Here is a 20760-nt window from a genome sequence, read left to right on the forward strand (position 1 = left end):
TCTCTGGATTTATCACATTAAACAATAAGTAACTTTAGGAATCGTTTAGGTTAACCATTCTAGTTCTCACTCTTGAGAAGATGTTCTTCTTACGATAACCACGTTGTTATACAGGATGTTTAAGAAAAAGGCGGGAACGTTTTGTTAACTGAGTGATAACAATATCTCGCTTCATGATCCAAAGGATGAGTGGAGATATATTGTAGAAGAAATAGCATTTTATATTTTCTGGCAAAGTGTTCTTACTACCTTAATCATTACATGTTATTTAAAGGATGTAAGGAGTCTCCAGATAAAGCATACTTAAATAAAAATTTTATGTTCTTTTGGACCTAATTCTCCAAATGATCTAAAAGAACAAGGTTGGACTGCTTAAACCATCCTCCCAGACACCATGGAAAACGTCTGTATAACTTAATTGAGGATAAAAATACTATTCGCCACAACGTATCCAATCATTAGTAAACTTAGTTTCTAATCTAATAACCTTGTCTCCGCTAGCCATTCATAACTTACCAATGATAGATTAGAGGAAAGACAGCTGGTCAATATATCCGTTAGATAATCTTTTACTAAAGGAAGGGAGATTGGTCGTCACGTTATATCGGCAGGTTCAGTAATGGTGATTCGAACACGCGACCAGCAAATTACGAATCGAGTGCCTTACCTTAATACATTTCATCCAAGAAAGTTTGAACTTACATATAATGTTAGTTTCAAAGTATTCGATCAACACATATTCTGTTAAAGAGTATGTAAAACAAAGACATCTCCTGAAATATCTCGGTGAATAAACATCAGTCGATTATTGTATTTAGATTAATTACTGGTGCATAACATTAGATTAATATCAAAATGTTTAAACATATTTAAGACTAATGAATATGTTATGTAGTATTGATCAAACTGTGTGTAATGAAATAGTAACACTGAATGTGACGAATTTATCGGGAGTTTATGAGTTTTTTTGTATACAAGTCAATTAGAACTTTCTGTATCAATGTATAATTTGTGATACTTAAACATATATTAAAATAATTCGAATAAACTTTCTTTATCTGATCCAAAACAAATGTTTTTTGGTAGCTGAATGATAAGTTGATGGACTTCTAACGATAAGAATCCGATTTCGAAACTCGCGATGTGTCAAGAACAACAGACGGTTGGCTACAACCAAGTAAATCAAGACACTTACCAATCAATCTAGAAGATATATAAATTTACTATGAGAACTTATTACTTTACATATATATACTGCATAACAAAGTTTTTGCTTCTTGAACACTGTTGGGTGTTCCTTATAGATTTTTGGTTGCTGATCACGAAAATCACATCCAGATTTACCCATCACGTACCGTTTCATTGAAATCTTCAGTTTCACCAGGACATTGCTACAATGGAAAAACGATATCAGGGCAACTGGAATCCGTCAATGCTTGCTGACTATTGTTGGACATTGCAACGTGATGCACCGGACATTGAATACAAACGAAAATCAGGAGCAAAACACTTTTAATTATGGTGAACTTAATAGGGTATTAGAAACATAAACGCATTTAAATACGTTATTGCCGGTAAACAGTTAACTGTCTATTTCTCAGAGTTCCTAAGTGATGAAGCAAAACCAAAACTATATTTGTGATTACCAACCAGACACCTGTAACAATCAGCAAAAACTTTTCAGGAAGCACAACTTTTTAAAACTATACGTATATATATATATATATACAGTTCTATTCATACTCGTTAGGACCTGCCATGGCCAAGCGTGTTAAGGCGTGCGACTCGTAATCTGAGGGTCGCGGGTTCGCATCCCCATCGCGCCGAACATGCTCGCCCTCCCAGCCGTGGGGGCATTATAATGTGACGGTCAATCCCACTATTCGTTGGTAAAAAAGTAGCCCAAGAGTTGGCGGCGGGTGGTGATGACTAGCTGCCTTCCCTCTAGTCTTACACTGCTAAATTAGGGACGGCTAGCACAGATAGCCCTCGAATAGCTTTGAGCGAAATTCAAAACAATCATACCCGTTAGTACTATATTTTTTCTTGGAGTCTGTTGTTAAGTCCGTCATATCTCAAAAACGGTAGGATACAGAAATGTGGAAATTATCTGGGGAATTAAGGTTATTATACGAATGTTAATGTTACATTAGTCGCACGTTGGCACCAAGGAAACCAATGTCATTTTTTCACATATTTCCCATAGGAGTAAATAAATAGGCCTGTCGAACGCAATGCAAGTCATTCAACCAAAATGAAATTTACAAGTCTGCAAAGAGGGGAATTAGTGAAAGGTTACTGCATCATAGGATGCGATGTCGATGCACCTCTCAGGGAATACCGTCCAGATCGTAACATTCACAGAGGGCGTTGTTTTAGTGTTTCTGTGAACGAGAATAAAATTTGCAGTTGTTATAGGGTCAGAAATTTCGTGCAGAGTTGCACGAGAGCTATCTGCGCTAGCCGTCCCTACTTCAGCAGTGAAGACTAGAGGAAAGGCAGCTAGTCATCACCACCCACCGCCAACTCTTGGGCTACTCTTTTACCAACGAATAGTGGGATTAACCGAACCATTATAAAGCCCCCACGGCTGAAAGGGCGAGCATGTTTGGTGTGATGGGGATTCGAACCCGCGACTCTCAGATTACGAGTTGAGTGCCTTAACCAACTGGCCATGCCGGGGTTAAACGGTCAGTATTTAGAGGAAATCGTGAGATAGAATAAGGTCAAATTAAGAAGAAACAGGTTTTTAAATGGTCGTTCGTTGCTGATCGGGTGGGTTTTTAATTTACTTATATTGGAATCAGTACTAAAACATCGATTTAGTTCTCAGAATTAGCGGCCATGTTCTTTTGTTCACGACGTTTCACACTCTTTGTTGTTATAACTTTCTTCAGTCTTTGTTGTTGGATATGTACCTCAGTAAATACGTAACCTTTGTCATTCTTCGAAACAGAAGTCTGGTGTTTGTATATGTTTGTAAGCATGATGTTTGTATATGTTTGTAAGCCATGATCCATCTGTGTTTATAGGTAGTTTAATGAATTCTTGTTAGTTATAGTATTGATAACAATTTATAACAGTTTGTAGATTAGTTTTTAAAATTAGATGAATGTTTTCTGTTGTAAGCCCAATAAATGAAATTAGGACTAACCTGTGTTTGCATTTATGTATTTTTATTTATATTAAAGCTACTGTGGATTTAATATAAATAAAAATGCACAAATACAATGTGCTGCTGTTTCTGAAATTAGACGACAGACCAGAGAAAAATATAGCAACTCAGCACCACCCCACCACCCACCATTAGCGCATAACTCGTATACATTCCAAGGTGTAAGAAATATTTTGTTGTTTGAACTTATAATTTAGAACTCTAGGACAGGATCAGCTAACATCCTAGGACTAGCATATAAATCCCCATAAACTAGCTAAACTTTATTAGGTACTATCGGGTTTACGACCGAAAATATACCCAACAAGGACGATGTCTTATTAATGAATCAATACATATTAATTAGTAGAGAGCTCGGTTTTAATTTTTGAAATTATATACCATTAATCATTCTGCTTTAAAGCCTTAATTTTATCAACTTATAAGTCACTTTCGGTTCTCATCAGTAGGGTTAGCTTATTTTTGATCGGTAGTTCTAATTAATTGATAATTATAATCTTCTCATCAGTAGGGTTAGCTTATCTTTGATTGGTAGTTCTAATTAATTGATAATCATAATCCCTAATAAAATGTTAATCTGTTGCAAAATATTTTCAACTTTTGTCTCCACATCCGCCAGAGTTTCAAAGTTGTCGACCACGACGATTAGTTTGGATATTCTTTTGTAATTTCACTGACTCCAGTCAACCCTTCTCAACGATGGTGGCTCATCTGTATCTTCACCAATAACATGAGGCTGAGGCTTTCAATATGGTAAGAATTCATCACTGGAAACAGCACTAGCTTCAGACTCTTTGTCCCTCCCCCCGGGCAGAAATAAGCTTATGGATTTACAACACTAAAATTCGTGATTCAGTTCTTCGCGGTTGACACAGTAGATATCCCAATATGGCCTTTATCTAAAATAAACAAACAGCTACATCTTCGTCTTTACTCTCTAGGTATATTTATTGGGACCATCGTCAACCGTCCCAGACACGGGTTTTAAAATCTTGTTGATTGTTACGAAAAAATCACAGGACCTCCAGGACCTTAGATCTCCAATATAATTTTCACCAACTCCATGCACGCTATCTTAAATCATTGTTAAGACCTTTTTAAACTCCGAATGCTTCATTCGTATGACCTTGATTCATCATTATGACCTTCACAAACTCTGGACACTTAGTCTTTGTGGTTCATGGAGTCTTAAATATTTTAAATGGTGGATAGTGATTTGTTTTTGGATAATGTAGTGAGGTTCATTTATCTGTGATGCCCTCCGCTAGTACAGCGGCATGTCTCCGGATTTACAACGCTAAAATCAGGGGTTCGATTCCCTTCGGTGGGCTGAGCAGATAGCCCTTTGTGGCTTTGCTGTAAGAAAAAACACACACATTTATCTGTGATGGTTTAATATGTTGACTCAAATTACCACTTATTTCATTAACTTAATGGTTAAAGTATTTGTCTGGGAATCCGAAAACAAGAGAATCAAATGTGATTTCCTTATGGTGCCTTTATCCGCGGAACAACATATACCACTTCAAAAACTATATAAGCTTATTATGAAGAAAGGAAAGCCTAGACTATTCAATCTTTTGATGTACATTTTAATCTCAAAGTGCTGGAACAGGTCCTCGCCGTTGTGAATAGTTTGCGCTATAAACGTTATCTCTAAGCTTCCACCGGTAACAGAAGCTTGACGCATTGTACTTTGTACTTAAACAGCTTTAGTTCACGTCAGATAAAATTAAGGTGAAGCCACCTAGTGGTTGAAATTAATAATTTTACTTCATTCTTTGCATTTTTCAAAAATCAGACGATCTTTTCCTTTTTTTGCACTTGTAGTAGTGTTTGAGACTGTTTGATCCAATATATTCTTACCGTTATGATATTGTTTGGTTTATTGAGGAGCTGCATCATGTTTGTGACATGCACTTTAATAACTTTTACATCTATTGTAATTCAAATAAGACGAATTAATAAGTTTTAGTTTTTAGTATCACATTGTGGGTCACATAACGAGGCCTTTTATTGCTTTTTCTTTTAGGTTCTGAGCTTCTGCAGAAAACACTTCATATTCTAAAAGAAGACGAATGTCAAAAACAATGACTTCTGGAGCTTCTGCAGCAGAGGAGAATATGAGTATTTAAGTGTTAAATAATAATTCATGACGTATTTTGCTTTTGTACAGAAGTTACTGTTGTTAGATTTCTAATACAAAATCATTCGAAGAACAAAATTTATGAGACAATATGGATCTAAAACTCTGATCTACTATTGCACCATTCTAAGTTTTATAAATCAAGATGAATTAGTTTTCCATATTTTTTACTTACTTCATCCCATGGAAGTTTTGAGTGTAAGGTTTTTGGAGAACCATATTTAAAATACAACTGAAGCGCCCTCTTTACCTACAGTCCCGTATAACATTTCCTGTCTTAGAATCAATTTATTCTATAAAAAATATACAGACAAGGATGTATACGATTAGCGAATAATTTTTCTCTAGTTCAACTACCGAAATGCCTCCGTTAAGAGAAACACAAACGATGAAACTTACAAATGGATCATTTACGAATTTTTCGTACATAGAGAACATCACGGCTGGACATGCACAACGTAACGAGAATATAGCTCGAGCAGAGGTCGGAGTTTTAACTACGATCTTCATACTGACCATCATAGGAAATACTTGTGTTCTGGTGGCGCTAGCCATGAAACGTATCAACATGACTAGAATGCATTACTTTCTTTTACATTTGTGTGTCTCGGACCTTATCACCGCATTCTTCCATGTCTTACCCCAACTTGCCTGGGACGCTACACATCGATTTTATGGAGGAAACGTTTTATGCAAAATAGTCAAGTACTTGCAGATCCTAGGTCCCTATTTATCATCCTATATCTTGATGGCAACCGCCATAGACCGCTATCAAGCTATTTGTTTTCCTCTGACAAGCTATACTTGGACCCCCCATAAATCCAAGGTAATGATTTTTGGAGCTTGGGCGATCTCACTCCTCTGTTGTTCACCGCAAGCTTTCATTTTCTCTTTCCAGCAAGTTTCGTCTGATCCCGTTGTTTTCGATTGTTGGGGGACATTCATTCAGCCATGGGGCGAAAAGGTCTACGTTCTATGGTATACCGTATCTCAGTTCTTTATTCCACTTCTTGTAATTACGTTCACTTACGTTCGTGTCACTAAAACTGTATGTAATAATTATTATCTGAAAAGGAAGAATTTCGGGCACCATACTTCAGCCTATGATTCGAGGCAGAACAGGGAAAATTCAAAACTTTCCATACGTCCAGTAGTACTACTTGCAGGAAGATCCTACCGCTTCATGGGACGAGGTGAAGTGGAAATATATAATCTTAACGATTTATCCGCCATAAGAGCAAATTGTCACGAAAACGTTTCTGAGCCCAGAAGTCACTGTCGCTCAGTGCGTGACTTGTCACGTGCTAAAGTCAAGAGTATTAGAATTACTATAGTAGTGATTGCTTGTTACATTCTCTGTTCAACACCGTTTCTTGTAGTCCAGCTCTGGGCTTACTGGAGCCCGTATGCTCAGAATTCATCAGTATGGAAAGGTTAGTCCTCGTTTCATACTTATCAGCTTTATTAATATATAGTATTCACATTCGTTGTTTAAGTTTTCATAAATCAGAACATTTATAGAAGCATAAATAGTATTTAAAAATTATTTAATAGAGTGGTTGTTTGTTCTTTTGAATTTCACGCAAAACTTTATAAGTGTCATATCAGTAAAAGCTTATTGAAGTGTTAAAAAGTCCACTTAGAATAATATTTGTAATGTTGTGGTCATATTTGGATAGACCAAAAAGTATAAATTGTTTGAAATGGAATTTAATCATATACATGTATATACAATTGTTTGTTTATTACCGTAAAGCTGTGTCTATCGTGGGGAATCGAGCCACGAATTTCGATTTGCAAGTCCATAAACTTACCATTGTCCAACCGGCGGACTATATTGATGCTAGAAAAATTATTCAAGAAACTTTGCTTTAAATGATTTTGTAAAATAGAAAACGTACAGTTGTCTTTACTGTTTCGCGTTAGTCCGAAAATAGGAGTGTAAGTTTCTGTTTGAAAATGGGCCCGGCCTGGCCACGTGGGTTAAGGCGTTTGACTCGTAATATGAGTGTCGCGGGTTTGAATCCCCGTCACACCAAACATGCTCGCCCCTTTCAGCCGTAGGTGCGTTATAATGTCATGCTCAATCCCACTATTTGTTAGTAAAAGAGTAGCCCAAGAGTTGGCGGTGGGTGGTGACGACTAGCTGCCTTCCCTCTGCTCTTACACTGCTAAATTAGGGACGGTTAGTGCAGATAGCCATCGAGTAGCTTTGCGCGAAATTAAAAAAATAAACTGTTTGAAAATATAATTTCAAGAGAGCAGGGAAATTTGGTAGACGTTTTATCAACGGCATATAACAACTGAAAGTCATTTTTGTTTTGAAGAAAATGATCTTACAAATACACTAAAAATAAAGACAAATTATCTCTTTTAATATCGTCCAAAGAAACTTTACAGAGAAGTTTGAGAAAAGTATTATAAAGTAAAGGTTGTTTTGGATCGTCTTATATGATTTACCTGTGAAACGTAAAACATATTTATCTGACTTCCCATGTAACTGGAATATATATACGTGTATATTGTGTTTTTTTATTTGTATTATTAAACACAGACCTTGAGTTATTTACGTTTTCTCTACACATTATAAGAATGTAAAGTACATTATACTATACACATATATACCAGTAAATATACATTATACTATACACATATATACCAGTAAATATACATTATACAACACACATATATACCAGTAAATATACATTATATTATACACATATATACCAGTAAATATACATTATACTATGCACATATATACCAGTAAATATACATTATAATATGCACATATATACCAGTAAATATACATTATACTATACACATATATACCAGTAAATATACATTATATTATACACATATTACCAGTAAATATACATTATAATATGCACATATATACCATAATATACATTAATATACATATATACCAGTATATACATTATATTAATGTAAGTAAATATACATTATACTATATACACATATTATAATACACAATAAATATATACATTATACCATACACATATTACCAATAAATATACATTATACCATATATATACCAAGTAAATACATATTACCCCATAATAATATATACATTATACCATGCACATACACATATTACCATATAACATACATTATATACATTATACCATAAATACACATTATGCTATACATACGTATTACCAGTAACATACATATATACATATGTTACCAATAAGTAAATACATATATATACCATAACATACATTATAATTATGCATATATTAACCAGTAAATATTACATTATACATTATACAAAATATACGTTATGCAGATATTACCAGTAAATATACATTATTATACCATTAGTAATATACATTATAATTATACATATATACCAGTAAATATACATTATACTATGCGCATATATTACCATAAATATACGTTAAATATATGCACATATATGCAGTAAATATACATTATGCATGCATATATTACCAGTAAATGCACATTATACTATACACATATTACCAGTAAATATACATTATATATATATATATATAAATACCAGTAAATATACATTATAATATACACATATTACCAGTAAATATACATTATATACATATATAAAATATACATTATAATATGCAATAACATATTTTAACCAGTAAATATACATTATAATATATACACATATATACCAGTAAATATACATTATACTATGCACATATATTACCAATAAATATACATTATACTATACACATATATTAAGCAGTATACATTATAATATATTATGTACCAGTAAATATACATTATAATATACACATATATACCAGTAAATATACATTATAATATACACATATTACCAATAAATATACATTATACTATATACACATATTACCAGTAAATATACATTATACTATATACATATATACCAAAATAACATATACATTATATACCAGTAAATATACATTATACTATATAACACATACATACCCAGTAAATATACATTATATACATTATACCACACATATACCATACATATTACCAATAAATATACATTATATATTATACACATATTACCAATAATATAATATACAATTATACTATACATATATTACCAATAAATATACATTATACCACTATACCAATATACATTATACCATATAAATTATACATATACTATTACCAATATACATTATACATTATATATATACAATACATATACATATATACCAATAAATATACATTATACTATACACATATATTACCAATAAATATACATTATACCATACACATATATATACCAGTAAATATAATATACACATATACATTATACTATACACATATATACCAGTAAATATACATTATACTATACACATATATACCAGTAAATATACATTATACTTTATACACATATTACCAGTAAATATAGTAAATATATACTATATGCATATATAATATACATATATACCAGTAAATATACATTATACTTATATATTATATATTACCATAAATATACATTATACTATACATATATATATACCAGTAAATATACATTATACTATACACATATTACCAGTAAATATACATTATACTATACACATATATACCAGTAAATATACATTATACTATGCACATATTACCAGTAAATATACATTATACTATACACATATTACCAGTAAATATACATTATACTATACGCATATAATAAATATACATTATACTATTATACGCATATTACCATAAATATACATTATACTATACACATATATATACCAGTAAATATACATTATAATTATACATTATATACACAGTAAATATACATTATAATTATAACATATTACATTATAAATATACATTATACTATATACATATATACCAGTAAATATACATTATACTATACACATATTACCAGTAAATATACATTATACTATACACATATTACCAGTAAATATACATTATATGCATATATACATACCAGTAACATACATATATATACCAATAAATATACCAGTAAATATATATATACACATATATATACCAGTAATACATTAAAAATATACATATAATATACATTATACTATACACATATTACCAATAAATATACATTATACTATACACATATATTACCAGTAAATATACATTATACCATATGCGCATATATTACCAATAAATATACATTATATTGCCATACAATATATTACCAGTAAATATACATTATAATTATACACATATTACCAGTAAATATACATTATACTATACACATATTACCAATAAATATACATTATACTATACACATATTACCAATAAATATACATTATACTATACACATATGTACCAATAAATATACATTATACTATACACATATTACCAATAAATATACATTATACTATACACATATATACCAGTAAATATACATTAAATATACACATATATAAATATACATTATACTATGCACATATTACCAATAAATATACATTATACTATACACATATTACCAATAAATATACATTATACTATACACATATATACCAGTAAATATACATTATACTATACACATATATACCAGTAAATATACATTATACTATACACATATTACCAGTAAATATACATTATACTATACACATACATATATACCAGTAAATATACATTATACTATACACATATATATACCAGTAAATATACATTATACCATACACATATATACCAATAAATATACGTTATATTATACATTATACCACATATACATTATAATAGTATATACACATTACCAATATACATTATACGTATACCACCAGTAAATATACATTATACTATACACATATATACCAGTAAATATACATTATATATACATATATATACAGTAAATATACATTATAATATATGCACATATTACCAGTAAATATACATTATACTATACACATATATACCAGTAAATATACATTATACTATACACATATATTACCAGTAAATATACATTATACACACATATATATACCAGTAAATATACATTATAATATGCACATATAATGTAATGTAAATATACATTATACTATACACATATTACCAGTAAATATACATTATACTATACACATATATACCAATAAATATACATTATACTATACACATATTACCAGTAAATATACATTATACTATACACATATTACCAGTAAATATACATTATACTATACACATATATACCAGTAAATATACATTATACTATACACATATATACCAGTAAATATACATTATACTATACACATATATACCAGTAAATATACATTATACTATACACATATATACCAGTAAATATACATTATACTATACACATATTACCAGTAAATATACATTATAATATACTATATTACCAGTAAATATACATATATTATACCATACGTATATATACCAGTAAATATACATTATACTATACATATATATACCAGTAAATATACATTATAATACATATACACATATTACCAGTAAATATACATTATACCATACACATATTACCATTAACATATATACATTATACCAGTAATATATACAGTATATACATTATACTATACACATATATACCAGTAAATATACATTATACATTATAATACACATATATATACCAGTAAATATACATTATACTATACACATATATACCAGTAAATATACATTATACTATACACATATATACCAATAAATATACATTATATTATACACATATATACCAATAAATATACATTATACTATACACATATATACCAGTAAATATACATTATATTATACACATATATACCAGTAAATATACATTATACTATACACATATATACCAGTAAATATACATTATACTATACACATATATACCAGTAAATATACATTATATTATACACATATATACCAGTAAATATACATTATATTATACACATATATACCAGTAAATATACATTATATTATACACATATTACCAGTAAATATACATTATACTATACACATATTACCAATAAATATACATTATACTATACACATATTACCAGTAAATATACATTATACTATATACACATATTACCAGTAAATATACATTATACTATATACATATATTACCAGTAAATATACATTATACTATTCACATATTACCAATAAATATACATTATATTATACACATATTACCAATAAATATACATTATACTATACACATATTACCAGTAAATATACATTATACTATACACATATTACCAGTAAATATACATTATACTATTCACATATTACCAATAAATATACATTATATTATACACATATTACCAATAAATATACATTATACTATACACATATTACCAGTAAATATACATTATACTATACACATATTACCAATAAATATACATTATACTATACACATATATACCAGTAAATATACATTATACTATACACATATATACCAGTAAATAGACATTATACTATACACATATATACCAGTAAATATACATTATACTATACACATATATACCAGTAAATATACATTATACTATACACATATATACCAGTAAATATACATTGTACTATACACATATATACCAGTAAATATACATTATACTATACACATATTACCAGTAAATATACATTATATTATACACATATTACCAGTAAATATATATTATACTATACACATATTACCAATAAACAAACTCCAGAAAGAATCGTGCTTTATTTTATCAACCGAAATGAAACAAAAGGTTAGAGATTATTTAGCCCTTTGCAATTTTTATGGTAGAAAAACTTTAACACACTATATTTATAAGAACTGAAATTTGAAGAGGATAAAATGGAAACGTCGTCTTCTGTTGTATCATCAGATAATTGTAGTCCATTAAAGGTCTCAGCCGTCCTTAAATCTATTACTGTTCGACGATATCCTACTTTTGGCAAGGAACTAAGATTATACTGTATCTATATGTTGGTTGTTTGGAGCATTTTCGCAGGGAACTACAAAGACGAAATATCAAAAGCTTTTCCGTATTGTATTTATCAACTTGTCTGGTCATGAGAAAGCAACAATGAACTGATTTTCAAGTAGTTGTTTTCTGATTCAGGCTGATTTTGTTTTCTGATTTGGGCTGATTGAACCCCTTTAGCATGAAAATACTGCTTATTTGATAAACTGTTTACTGACGTAGATACATGGAAGATCTTGATGTAATAATGATATATTTTCCGTTAGCATATCATCAGCCATGTTGTCTGAATTGTTCAATTGTCATCACGCATCACAACAGAAATACCGCCCTATTCTGTTCTGACTTACAGACAGTTTAACGAAAATTCCTGAGAAAATAATCGCCAAACCTAGATGAATTTTCTGTTAGAAAATTATTCTAAATTATTGTTTTCAAACAATGGCAGGAATATGTGATAGCAGCTGTGATACTTGAGCAGGAATATGTGATAGCAGCTGTGATACTTGAGCAGGAATATGTTATAGCAGCTGTGATACTTGAGCAGGAATATGTGATAGCAGCTGTGATACTTGAGCAGGAATATGTGATAGCAGCTGTGATACTTGTCGTTTCAAGATATGATACTGATTGAAAGAAGGCGTCGCTTGATATATATTTTATGAAGACAGTACTAGAGTAAGTTTACATCTGTCCTGCAGTAATTTTACAAGAATAATTCTCTACCATTCTTTTTCTTCTCATGGGATGAAAAGGTTATTCTGTTGGTTTTGGACTTCTGTGTCATACAAAGACTTTTGTTTTCCAACCTCATTTCCTAATGATAAAGCAATAGTTCAAATAATATGGCGATTAGTCGTTGAACTTAACTGCCCTCTTAACGTCCAAGTGTGTAACCTGATAAACAGAATTTACAGGATTGAGAATCGGTTTAGGTTATTAGCTGGTGTCATGTGTATTTTTCACCTCCTTTCCTCCGTAATTTACAGAGGGCTGTTGTAATATATTACAATACAGCTGTTGTTAAAAAAAGGAAACTCCCCAACACCTTACAAACATGACATACTATCAAAACACCACAAGAATTTATAGAAATGTCTTACAGCCAAAAGTCCCTTATTAAGCTGGTCCATGAGACGCCATTACAAAAACAGATATGTGTTAGAAAACCGCTGAATTTCGCACCATGAAAACTTCAATATATATATATATATCACAAACGGTCCAATTTTAACCTAAGGAATGTTTGGAGTCTGCCATTACCTAGCATTAGGTGGCCTGAGACTGAATAATGTTTGTGATGTGACTTATTTTACCATGTACTGTATTGTTGAGTGTTTCAGGATATATGTGTTGATTTACAAAGTGCTTAGCAATTATATACCAATAGTAAAGACCTGACTGTCATAGAAATGATATTACGTTTCAAATTTGCATCGTGATGTAACTATAACAAGTTTTCGTATAGAACAGACACATATCTGGCCAATCTGTCTTGGCGTATGGCTGGGCGTGGTCAGGTGGGTTAAGTCGTTTGACTCGTAATCTGAGGGTCGCGGGTTCGAATCCCTGTCGCACCAAGCATGCTCACCATTTCAGTCGTGAGGGAGTTATAATGTGATTATAAACCCCAGTACTGGTGAAAGAGTAGCCCAAGCGCTGGTGTTGGGTAATGATGACCAGCTGCCTTTCCTCTTGTCTTGCACTGCTAAATTAGAGACAGCTAGCACAGATAATCCTCGTGTAGATTTGCAAGGAATTCAAAAAAATAAACAAAATAAGCTGTCTTGAAGTAGTTATAAAAAGTTCACATCTGGAATAGATGCATGATCTGGCCAACCTGGGTTTGGGAGTGTTTATTTACTTACTGGTAATGTGCTTTGTCCTCTACTGTCATATTATATCATATTTGGATATTCAATAATGATCAACTTTTAATCAAAGCAACATTTTCTGTGGTAATATCGACGTCTTGGTTATGGCATACCTCACAATGATAACAACATTTTAAACCAATTGACCCATTCATATCATTGTATTTCCTAGATAATCATCGCTGATAATATAAACAGAAATGTTTGTATATGTTATTTAATCTGTATTAAGTGAAATGTCGACTAATATTAAAGCCATGAATTTCAGAAACGTTCAAGATTGTTGTAACTCTTATTTTCACCCCGCTACTGCAGCGGAAATCATAAGTTTCTTCGGATTTACAACGCTAAAATCAGGGGTTCGATTCCCCTCGGTGGTCTCAGCAGATAGCCTGATGTGGCTTTGCTATCAGAAAAACAAACACAACACAACTCTTATTTATTTATTTGTAGGAACTCAGTCTATTATTTGATTACAGTGCCCGTTTATTATGAGCATATAAAAATAACTGAATATTTAAAGCGTATATTGGAAAATGTTACAAGTTCCAAATGCTTGTAACTCAGATATTCAGTGCATAATGGTAACAAAATAAAAAAAAATTTTTTTTTGAAAATTACTACTAGTAGTACGTTTATACATACAATAAATTTAAACTATCTGTAAATAATTATTTTCTTTGTAATTAAAGGCTTCTGAAAGTAATTACAAATGCCTTCTATTATTAAAATTTATTAATTATGTTTTCTTTACCTTTCTTCGACTCTCTTTGCGCGTGAATTATGTTCGAAAAATTTGAAAACATCGAATATCCTAGACTATTTTTCTTTTAGCAGCTGAAAGTTCCACTGATAGAGTTAAATGGCTTACTTCAGGATTTATCTTCACTTCTCTTGGAGCGGCATGGCTAGGTGGTTAAGGCAATCGACACGTAATCTGAGGGTCGCCGATTCGAATCCCCGTCGCACCAAACATGCTCGCTCTTTCATCCGTGTGGTTTTTATAATGTGACGGTTAATCTCGCTATTCGTTGATAAAAGAGTACCTCAAACGTTGGCGGTGGGCGGTGATAACTAGTTGCCTTTCCTCTAGTCTTACTCTGCAAAATTAGGGACGGTTAGTGCAAATAATCCTCGTGTAGCTTTGCGCAAAGTTTATAAAAAAATCTTCAGTTCTCAGAGATAAGTTTCATTCGTCAAATATTTTCAACGTTTTATTATTTCAGTTGCACATTATTTGTTCTTTCTCACAAGTTTGTTCTTTCTCAAACAGTTAAATAACTAAGAAACATTGGATGATGTAGTATTCTGCTAGACAGGTTGATCACAGACTCTGTTATTATCAGTTAGCGATATGTGTGTTCAAAAACTGTGAAAAGCTGAGAATAACCAGTGGATGTGTTTTGAATAACCAGTTGATGTGTTTTGAACAACCAGTTGATGTGTTTTGAACAACCAGTTGATGTGTTTTGAATAACCAGTGGATGTGTTTTGAACAACCAGTTGATGTGTTTTGAACAACCAGTTGATGTGTTTTGAATAACCAGTGGATGTGTTTTGAATAACCAGTTGATGTGTTTTATGTTCAGTATTTGGTTGTTTTCAATTTTAACTCTAATCTTTAAGTGTATATCTAATGTGTTTATTCTATTTTAACTCTAATCTTTAAGTGTATATCTAGTGTGTTTATTTTAAAACTTTAAGTGTTAATATTCTGTGCATTTATTTTATAAATAAGTTTACACAATTAGTTTTATGTTTAGTAATGTGTATCCTATTTTTAGATCAAAAACTGTAGTTTATCTATGATCCGTGGAATTTAATATACACGACATTCTAAGTACCACTGTTAATATTGTTATTATTGTGTTATCAGTGTCGAAATAATTTGAACATTAATGTCTTTGTATTCATGTTCATTCGATTTTTTTCTCTGTTTTAGGACCAACGGTTGCCATTCTAATGCTCCTTGCCAGTTTGAACAGCTGTGTTAACCCTTTGATATATCTAGCTTTCAATCATAATCTCATCATTGCATTGAAACAAGTATGTTGTCGTGGCGTTCTTCGAGACGTTTTGGCCCAGAGTGCTGAATCATACAATAAGAACAATACTGGTCGAAGCTCTCCGACAGAAAACGAAGTGAGTTCATCCTACCCGCTCAATATAAGGAACAGTCATCAACACTTGTGATACCCGAGGATTGCTCATATCTCAGAAAAAGAGTGTGTTAAAAAAATGTTCTTAACAGCATAGTCCAGTAGACATGTCAGCAAATATTTTAAAGTACCAAAGCTGTCTCCAAATTGTCACAAACGATAACACAAGTGTCCTCGACAAAAGAACTTGGTAGACATGTCAGCAAATATTTTAAAGTACCAAAGCTGTCTCCAGTTTGTCACAAACAAACGTTGACACAAGTATCTTCAACAGCAGAGCTCAGTAGACATGTCAGCAAATAATTAAAGTACCAAAGCTGTCTCCAGTTTGTCACAAACGATGACACAAGTGTCCTCAACAACAGAGCTCAGTATACATGTCAGCAAATAATTAAAAGTACCAAAGCTGTCTCCAGTTTGTCACAAACGATGACACAAGTGTCAAACAATTCCGCATTGCTACAATGAAACGTGGTTAGCGAGCATCAACTTAACACTATTCAGCGTGACATTTTCAGTTGACCGGTTGAAACGTTCCTTAAATACTTAGCGGAGAGTCGTATTTTCAACATACAAAGCTCTGTAAGCATGAACGCCCATCTAACTCTTCCCACAGTTCGGGAACTAGAAAGAACAAATTTGTCAGGTGGACTTGTTATGGTCTTAAAGGTGTTGTTATCCATATGGCGTGACTCCCTACCAAGAGGGTACGAAGGGGAACTGAGATGCTCTCCATAATGATATGGTTTCACGAATATGTTTCAGGGTCGTTGAACCTGAACCCATATAGAAGTTTTGTTCCTGGCCCTGTCTCCGGAATCCTGGAGGCGTTCTGTTGGAAACCCCACTCTCAAGTAATAGGAACAAACTTAGCACACGTCCCCATCTACCACGGATATGCGCCCCAATTGGGCAGTTTTTAAAGTACGGACCCCACCCCACCATGGGGTAAAGTAAAAGAGTAAAGCTGAAATTTGTTTGGTTTATTCCCCTCAATGACATAACGGTATGTCTGCGGACTTACAACGCTAGAAAATGGGTTTTGATACCCGTGGTGTAAAGAGAATAGATACCTCATTGTTTAGCTTTGTGCTATATTACAAATAATGATCGGTTTACTTAGACCTTTCAACTTCTCAATTGAATGCGAATATGCCTTAAGTTTATTTGCTCCAGAGATGATATGGGTACATATAGCATGCTACGGTTTATTTTAAAATTTTTGCATGTATCTGACCAAATGCTATTCGCAAAAAAATTGCTCCGAATTTTAAAATGACAGGTTATAGGGAAGGTGCCAAGTCTGCATCATTTGCTGTAATGCTCTTCTCTAAGCAAATTGTGAGATTTGACCTTAAAGGTTAATGTTTGTTTGTTTGTTTTGAAATTTCGCACAAAGTTACTCGAGGGCTATCTTTGCTAGCCGTCCCTAATTTAGCAGTGTAAGACTAGAGGGAAGGCAGCTAGTCATCACCACCCACCGCCAACTTTGGGCTACTCTTTACCAACGAATAGTGGGATTGACCGCCACATTATAACACCCTCACGGCTGAAAGAGCGAGCATGTTTGGCGCCACAGGGATGCGAACCCGCGATCCTCAGATTACGAGTCGCACGCCTTAACACGCTTGGCCATGCCGGGCCCAAAGGTTAATTAAAGTGGGTGAATGTTCATATGACTGTACACATGTTATCTCCTTGGGCCATAGTTTTATTGTATTTCACACTACAATAAGATATATTACCAAAAACTATATATATATGTTTTCTAATAGCAAAGCCACATCGTCTATCATATGGGTCCACCGATTGTAATCGAACACATGATTCTACTGTTGTCAATTCCAAGATTTACCGCCATTCCAGACGAGAACAGTAAAGAATAAAAAAATCTTCCAAACAAATAAACACCGTGTCAACAGCATGTTACTTATTCTTAAATTTTAGGTTTCACATTAAATCCACGTAGCTTATTTTTGGTTAAGCACAAAGCCACGCAATGGACTATTTACGCTCAACCCACCACGAGTATCGAAACCCGAATTTTAAAGTATTAGCATTTGAGACTCAACGCTGAGGAGTCACGGTAGATGGAGCTAAAACATATGAGAATTTTTTTTTAATTTTTAGAGCTACTGTGACTTCACATTGCGAAATAAAGCAGAGAAAACCTCAGAGTAATAAGAAATAAGACGATAAACTTTAATTAAAAGTCATGCACTGTGTATTGAGTTTTACGTGGATTTATTATTATTTAAGAAAATATCGTGACAACTGTAACACCAGCTACAAACGGCTAATAATATTAGTGCACATTTTTGTTTCTGGTATTATTTATCTGTAGCGGTGTGATTGATTGATTGTTTAGAATTAAGTACAAAGCTACACAATGGGCTATGTGTGCTCTGCCCACCGCGGGTATCGAAACCCGGTTTTTAGTGTATAAGTCCGCAGACATACCACTGTGCCACTGGTGTGATGCAAACCTTTACATGTAATGAGTAATACGTATCCTTCCGCAGAAGAAATACATGTTCTTCTTAATTAAGTTGTCTGCTGCTGCTTTTACTCCACATATAACTCTTTGTTTTTTCCTATACATAGGAACTAATATCTTAATAATAATACAGCGAACATATTTGTTTGAACAAGTTATTCTTCCATCGTTTGTTAAATGTCTCGAAGGTACATTAATATTCGACATTTGAATTCATTTAAAAAAAACAAGTAACCGTAGTCAAGTTGTATACATTTTGTATTTTCTGCGAACGTCTTATTGAATATCTTTTTACAGAGTGTTTGAAGGTAAAATTTTAGCAGCGGTATATAGGCTCATCTAATGGCTCTGTGTTTTTAAAGTACAAACATTTAGCTCATAAATGTTTTGAATTCTAATTGACCAATTTGAATTGTAATTGACCAATTTGAATTCTAATTACAGTTTTAGGCTTAGGAAGTAAAACCCCTTTCGCATGATGAATTATACTAAACCCGAAGTCTTATACATTAATCTACTCTCTTGACTAAAAGAATTTCTGTTTAACATATGATGGTAAAGATCTTGATGAATAATAAAAGTGAATCGGGTATACGACCGCTCCAAATTTTTAATTAAAAATGTTCCTTATATTAATTGCCTCTAATTCTCTCTAAAAGAAGTTCAAGTGTCGCTGCTATTACATACTCCCACTCTCTTCCTAAGTATAGTACATGAATCCGTTAGATTTTGTTTGTTTTGAATTTCGCCCAAATCTACACGAGAGCTATCTGCGCTAGCTGTCCCTAATTTAGCAGTGTAAGATTAGGGGGAGAGCAGCAAGTCATCACCACCCACCGCCAACTCTTGGGCTGCTCTTTTACCAACGAACGGTGGGATTCACCGTCATTTTATAATGTCCCCACGGCTGAAAGCGCGAGCATGTTTGGTGTGATGGGGGAATCCGTTAGGAAAATATCATGTAAAAAATATCTTTCACACAATGTTACTAAAGTA

At 32.1% G+C, this 20760-nt stretch overlaps 1 protein-coding gene across 1 annotated transcript; it reads left to right on the top strand.

The window, feature by feature from the left end:
* Positions 1 to 5682: 5682 nt before the first annotated feature.
* On the top strand, positions 5683 to 17371 carry LOC143257805 (oxytocin receptor-like). Its single transcript, XM_076516835.1, has 2 exons — positions 5683 to 6754; positions 17051 to 17371. Exons 1-2 carry the CDS (start codon positions 5683 to 5685, stop codon positions 17299 to 17301), a joined length of 1323 nt encoding a protein of 440 aa, XP_076372950.1. The 3' UTR covers positions 17302 to 17371.
* The last annotated feature ends 3389 nt before the right edge of the window (positions 17372 to 20760 follow it).

This window comes from Tachypleus tridentatus, chromosome 7 (assembly GCF_004210375.1).
Source record: "Tachypleus tridentatus isolate NWPU-2018 chromosome 7, ASM421037v1, whole genome shotgun sequence".
NCBI lineage: Eukaryota > Metazoa > Arthropoda > Merostomata > Xiphosura > Limulidae > Tachypleus > Tachypleus tridentatus.

Excerpts from the sequence above, each read along its gene's own strand:
- LOC143257805 (XM_076516835.1), top strand. The coding sequence starts at position 5,683 with ATGCCTCCGTTAAGAGAAACACAAACGATGAAACTTACAAATGGATCA. Across the intron at positions 6,755-17,050 it reads GAATTCATCAGTATGGAAAG|GACCAACGGTTGCCATTCTA; the intron begins GTTAGTCCTCGT and ends TCTCTGTTTTAG.